General features: G+C 54.8%; 1 protein-coding gene across 1 annotated transcript in view; it reads right to left on the bottom strand.

The window, feature by feature from the left end:
• Positions 1 to 4,472: 4,472 nt before the first annotated feature.
• CLPTM1 (CLPTM1 regulator of GABA type A receptor forward trafficking) overlaps positions 4,473 to 6,509 on the bottom strand; it is a 30,202-nt gene continuing 28,165 nt past the window's right edge. The window contains exons 12-14 of the mRNA XM_019626324.1: positions 6,225 to 6,360; positions 5,454 to 5,621; positions 4,473 to 5,217 (exon numbers count right to left, since the gene is read on the bottom strand). Coding sequence (XP_019481869.1) covers positions 4,916 to 5,217; positions 5,454 to 5,621; positions 6,225 to 6,360 — 606 coding nt within the window. The 3' untranslated portion in view covers positions 4,473 to 4,915. The remainder of the gene's footprint in view (positions 5,218 to 5,453; positions 5,622 to 6,224; positions 6,361 to 6,509) is intronic.

Below are 6,509 nucleotides of genomic sequence, written 5' to 3'. Positions count from 1 at the left end.
TGGGCTCTCGGGAGGGGCCTGCGTTGCTGGCCATAGCTCTGGCGGAGACAACCAAGGCCTGCTTAGGGCCACTCGCGCCCACCCGTGGATCAAGTCGGGAGACTGAGGCCCGCCCTCTAGGTCTGCCAGCGGGACTTGAACCTGTTGTTTCTCTGGCTGGAAGGGAAGCTTCGGGAATCAGAGGTTGCCAGGTCTCTACATGATAGTAATGATCTTTACGAAGCCTCCATGGTCTCTCTACGCTTCATTTTCGTCAACTGTAAATTGGGAGTGAAGATACTTAAACGTTTAAAGCTAGACTGTTAGCTCTGGGATTTGTGTGTTTTGTTCCTTGCTGTATGCCCTGCGCCTGGAACAGCGCCTGCACAGTAGGTTCCCAATAAATGTTTACTGAATGAATGGATGGATGTTTTATTCCTCCGCAACAGCCCTTTCAGTTTCCTAACAGCGCAGAGCACTTGACGATCCAAGGCTCAGTAACTCAGTCTTGGAATGATAACAGTGTAACCCCAAAGTACATACTGACCTGTGTGCCTGACCCCTGAGCAAAGGATTTACTGGGGGCCTCACAGATGCCTCATATCTTACCCTCACATCAGAAGCACGTGATAGAATTATCATTCTTGCAGAGAGGAGAACGAGGCTCAAATGGGCAGCCATTTGGTTAGGTCACATTTCTAAAGCCTTCCATCCTTGAGAATGGCTGGGTGATCATTAGGTTCCAACTTGGATGTGGGGCACCCTCAGGCCACAGAGTGCTATGTCTGCTTGTGTAAAATTTGAGCATTCCTCTTCTCATTGATTCATTGGATGTACACTTACTGAGCACTTGGTGTTTTCCAGAGCTTGCACTGGGGCACAGCACTCACCAAGCCAGGCCTGGTACCTGCTCCTGGGAGGCAGAATAGTGTACAACTTCAGTTCTCAAAGTGTGACCCCCCCAGCCCTTCAGGTGATGTGGATATAAGCTCAAGTTGGAGAGCTACTGCTAGACAACAAACTATCAAGCAAACGTTTTAAAAACTGCAAAGGGCCAGATAGCAAATATGTTGTTATGCTTTAGGCTTTGAGGGCCAGACGGTCTCAAAGCTCAACTCTGCCATAGCACAAAAACAGTCAGACAGTACAGAAACAATGAGTGTGGCTGTCTTCCTATGAAACATTATGGATATTGACATTTGAATTTTGTGTAATTTTCACATGAAATGGAATATTCTTGAGCTTTTAACCACTTAAAAAATGTAAAAATTACACAAAAGCTGGAAATGGCTGGATTTGGCCTGCAAGCTATAGTCTGCATATGGAAAGAGCATTGTAAGAGAGGTTATGATTGAGGGTCCAGAATCAGACTGCCTGTGTTCAAATCCTAGGTCTCCCACTTAACAGCTGTGTGATCTTGGGCAATTGACTTCATCACTCAGAACCTAAACTGTAAAATGGGTCTAATCGTAGGGTGGTTGTGAGGATTATATAAGATACCAATAATAGTTGGCACTTGTATATAGCTCTTACATGTGCTGGGCACTGATCTCAGCACTGTGTTCTAAATACTTGTGTCACATTACTTTGTGAGACCATGGACAGACTACTTAACTTTGGTTTGTTTTCTCATCTGCTCTTGTGAACATTTGACTTAGAGTTATTATTACACACAGTATAACAGCACCAGGCACTGTTCCAAAAGGTGGGGACACAGCAAAGGACCTGACAGACAAAAGCCCCTGCCATCGTGGCCCTGAAATCCAAGTAGGGGAGACAGATGGAAAATAGATATGCAAATACATGACTGGGGGAGATGGCGGTACTGCAGAAGAATAAGGCATGATATATGGATCGAATTTGGAGGGTACTATTGCGGTTGGGAAGTTGAGGAAGGGTCCAGGATGACATTTGAGCAGAGAGCTGAAATAGGGAAGGATCCATGTGGATATCTAGGGAAGATTATTCAAGGCACAGGGAACAGCAAGTGCAAAGGCCCTGAGTTGGGAACTCGCATGGCATATTCAACGAACAGCAAGGAGGCTGGAAGTGGAGAGACTGCTGGGGAAGTAGTGGAGATGAAGGTAGAGCAACGGGCTGTAAGGTGATAGGAACATTAGTATTAAATTTTGTGGATGAAACAAACCACATACAGCACTGCCACTAGGACTTTGCTCATGATAAGGAGCGTAGAGCAGTGGCTGCTGTTATAGGACCAGGAGCCCACCTGATTACCCTCTGCCCTTTGCCAATGTCAGGCCTCACAACTGTTTGTTGGGTGAATAAGCAAAAGGACATGTCAGAAATACTCAGTGCTCAGGGTTTCTGCTGGGCTCTGAGCTCCAATAGGGCACGCCTGGGGCTGTCTTGGTCCCTGCTGTGTACATAGAACTCCCCCTAGCTCAGGGCAACGTCCAGGGGAGGGGCTCAAGGAGCATTAGTTGACTGATTGCATGTCAGTCTCTCCACCAGTGTCAATGTGGGCCCCATTAAGGTCCTCACTTCTAGATGTGTGTGTGTGTGTGTGTGTCTGTGAAAGTCAGGACTGTGCAAATATACACTCAGCAAACATTCCCAGAGCACCTCCACTGAGCCCAGGACACGGCAGTGACCAAGACAGCCCTGTCTTCACGGGGTTCAGTCCAGTGGAGAATGACCTGCCCAATAGTAAGCCGGGCTGGGATGTGGAGCCCCAGGAGCTGGGGAGGCTCAGAGGGGGTGGTCAGGGAGGACTTCCTGCAGGAGACATTGGAGCCGCAACCTGGAAGATGCATAGGGTAAGATAAAGAGCTATGTGCCGGGGCCGGCCGAGTGGCTCAGTTGGTTAAGAGCTCACTCAAGAGTTTGAGCTCTGAGCAACAGTGGTTCGAGTCCAGCCCAAGCTGAGCAGCCGCTGAGCTGCCAACAGGTAGCAGCCGCTGAGCTGCTAACAGGTAGCAGGATGGCTCAGCTAAAAAAAATTTAAAAAGAGCTATGTGCCTTACCTGTGTCCCCCAAGTAAGGAAAGAGCATAGTCTAGAGCCAGGAGGTAAGAGATCACAGCAAGTTAAAGCAAGGGAGATGAGGTTATAGAGATCAAGAAGCCCCCTCTCCCCAAAGTCTTGCTCATCAGTTAGGAGCCTGAGCTCTTCTAAGAGCCAAGATAGGTTCTGAGCAGGGGACAGGCAGGGTCAGGTTTGTGCTTTAGAAAAGTCTCTCTGGCTGCTGGATGGAGAGTAAATGGGAGGGGCAGGACTGGGAGATGACACCAGGGAGGAGGCTGGGTGGGGACCCCACAGAGGCTAGTTGGAGCCTAAACCAGGTGGTCTCAGCGGAAGTGGTGAGACTCCTGAGTGATTGTGGGGTATCGCTGATGGGCTCTGCAAAGGCTGGGTGTGCAGCTGTGGGAGGAGCCAGGGGAGATGAGGCCAGTGAGTCTAGGTAGCCTGAAAGCGCACACCCCCTGGCTTCCTTACAGCCCAACACAGCAGCCTTTTGGGAGCCTGGGTTTCTCCTAGGGCACTGGGAGCCATGGAATGAATGGTACAGAAGCGGGGAGTGAGTGCAGCAGGCTGTGGCTCCCTAAGCGGTGGAGGAGCCTGTAGTAGTGCATGTGTACGTGTGTGTGCATGTGTGTACACACGTGGGGCCCTGCGCACATCAACATCTTCCGGGACCTCCTGGATTCCCTGCCTGGCTCTGCAGGGCGGGGGTGGGAGGGCAGATGGAACACGAGGAAGTCTGCCGTGATCCTTAGCCACCGGCCTCCTCTCACCAGTGTTAATGAGACCACCTTCCCCAAAAGTAAATCTGGGACTGTGGGTTCCACCCCTTTGGAGTGCAGGGATGCCCAGAGGCCTCCGTCTCCTCACCTATAAAGTGGGTGAACAGCCCCAGCACCCAGTTTCAGGAAGGCACGTGCACCACTCACTATGAGCTTGGCTGGGTCCTCGGTGCTGGCAGCCCTGGGGATGCTGGTGACACCCCAACAGCTCTGAGTGCTACAGCTGAGCATCACTCTGAGCAAGGATTTCCCCTGTACCCCTGCTGTGATCCTGGGAGGTGAGCCCATAAGCCCAAAGAGAGGTCATGCGTCCAGTGTCCTAGGACTGGTGAACAAGGAAGCCTGGTGTGACTGTATCGCGCAGTGGATGTCTGCTCATGAGGCAGGTCTGCGCTGCTGCCCTGCCTGGCGGGGTGAGGCCCGGAGACAATCGGTGGGCACAGGCGAGGTGCCAAGCCTCGGCCGGCCAGACGCAGGCTTGTGGGTAAGAGCACAGATGCAGTGGGGTCATGGCAAGCAGCTTCCCTGCCTTTGAAACGGGGACAGTTATGGAACCCCCCTCAGAGGGCTGCTGGGAGGGGGAGAAGGGTGAGAAGGACCTGGCCCAGAGAGTGACTGTCCCCACTTCACTGTGTCCTGCACCCTGCAGATGTCCCCTCCCAGACCTGGGAGAGCCACCCATACCTGCTCTCCAAGGTGACAGAGGAAGGAACGCCAGAGGGAGGCGTTGTTGAATTTAAGTTAAACACCCACATTTATTAAATCCAGACTGTGTTAAAGGATGGTGATCTGGAAGGAGGGGGATGGTCGCGGGACGAGGGACAAGATGATGGATGGCCGTGGGCATCCCAGAGGGCCCTGGCACCTCCCCCGCCTGGCCCACTCCTCGGCAGCACTGTGTGGGCTTCACCATGATTCTCAATGGTACCGGGCTGGCGGGGCGAGATGGCTAGAAACACAGGAACAGACGGACAGACGGTGCCTCCACAAACCACGTGCTCTGGCCTGCCCCAGTCCCTACACCATGCGCTGGGCCCTGGTCCAAGGGGGGCACCCTGCTGCCCCGGCCCGATCTGTCCAGGGGAAGGGCGACAGGGAGGGGAGGCGAGGGGCCTAGGGCAGCGGGGGTGGTGGTCACCAGGGGCCGGAGCGGACGAGCAGGACCAGGAATGGTTAATCCCTTTTCTTGTCCTCTGCTGGCTTTGGAGGGACTTCCTGGGGCTCTGTGGCAGCAGAGCTGGCCTCCTGGGTTGGCTTGGCAGGCAGGGGCATGGAGGCCTCCTCCCTGGTGGCAGCAGTGGTGGTTGTGGCAGGGGCTGGAGTGGGTGGGGGTGGGAGGGCCCCTGTTGCTGTTGGGGCCTCGGCCACTGGGGCAGCTGCTGTCGGGGCCTCGCCACTCATGCCAAACTCATTCACCCGTGTGGGGTCGACGCGGTAGATCCACCGTTGGTAGAGGTAGATGAAGAAGACCACATCTGGGGATGGGGGGAGGTGAGGAAGTCAGTGTGAAGGAAAGGGGCCCGGCCGGCCCCAGCATCCTGCGGGGGTGGGGTGGGTAGCCCTGCAGAGAATCAGCTGAGCCTCCTTAGACAGAGTCCCCAGGCAGGGGCCAGGGCACCTGCCCCAGCCCAGGGCCCTCGGTCCTGCCCACGCCTAGCTCTGGTGGGAGCCTCCTGCCGGCCCACCCGCCTGCCCGCCCGCCGAGCCTCACCGTCCCGCAGGCAGCCAATCCGATACATAACGGGCATCTTGATTACAAAGGCGAACAGGTCATCGATGAAGGTGTTGAGGGCCTTGTAGGTGAGCATGCGCCAAGGCAAATGGGCCACGGACTTGAGCTTGTAGTTGATGAAGAGCTGGGGTGTCATGGTGATGAAGCCTGTGATGGTGGTGAGGGGACACCCATGAGCAGAGGAAGGGGCGTCCTGACCCTTGACCTCTGACCTCACTTCTGGCCTCCTTTCTCTCACTCACTCCGCTCTAGCCATACTGGCCTCTTTGCCACTTCCAACCCCGGGGCACATCCTACCTCAGGGCCTTTGCATGGCTCCCTACTTGGCATCTTTCAGAGCTGTTTATATATCATCTTCTTAGAGAGGTCTCTCTGACCACCCTCTAATGTAAACCCCTCACTTTGACACCTTCCCAGCAGCTGTCACGTGCTATAAGTCGCTTGTCTGCTTGTTTTCTCTGTGAGTTCCCGAGGACGAGGACTGAAACGCACCATTTATGGCCTCCCGGAAGCCCTCACTCACCTCCAGACCAAGCAAGGCATCCCTTCGAGTCTCCCCATGTGCCACCCCGCCCACCACGGGTTGTCCCCGTTTGGGGACGAGTCTATTTCCCACACTGGACTGTGAATGCTGGGAAGGCTGGGCTGACTTGATCACTGCCGAGTTCCCAGCACGGCCCAGCATCGGGTGGAGGAACGCCAGCTGAGCAGCTGCCCTAACTGGGGTGCCGCACAGCACAGGCTGCTCACCGAAGGTCAGCAGGAAGCCATAGAGCATGCTGAGCACCCAGGAGTACCAGCCCTTGTGCTCCAGGTACAGGAGGCTGTAGACAGCGTAGCAGCCCAGGAGTGGGAAGAGGATCCACGACAGGTACCGAAATGCCATCTGTGGGGCACAGGTGCGGCTGGGACCCAGCTCCTCAGGCCCCACCCAGCACCCCTGCTCCCCGTCCTCACCCACCCACACCTGGCCTGGCAGGCAGGCCTGGGGGGATTTCCAGGTGGCCCTGAGAACTTTGGATTTGGCCAGGAAGT

This window comes from Hipposideros armiger, unplaced genomic scaffold (genome assembly GCF_001890085.2).
Source record: "Hipposideros armiger isolate ML-2016 unplaced genomic scaffold, ASM189008v1 scaffold_664, whole genome shotgun sequence".
Lineage (NCBI taxonomy): Eukaryota > Metazoa > Chordata > Mammalia > Chiroptera > Hipposideridae > Hipposideros > Hipposideros armiger.
This window is presented reverse-complemented; position numbering and strand designations above follow the sequence as displayed.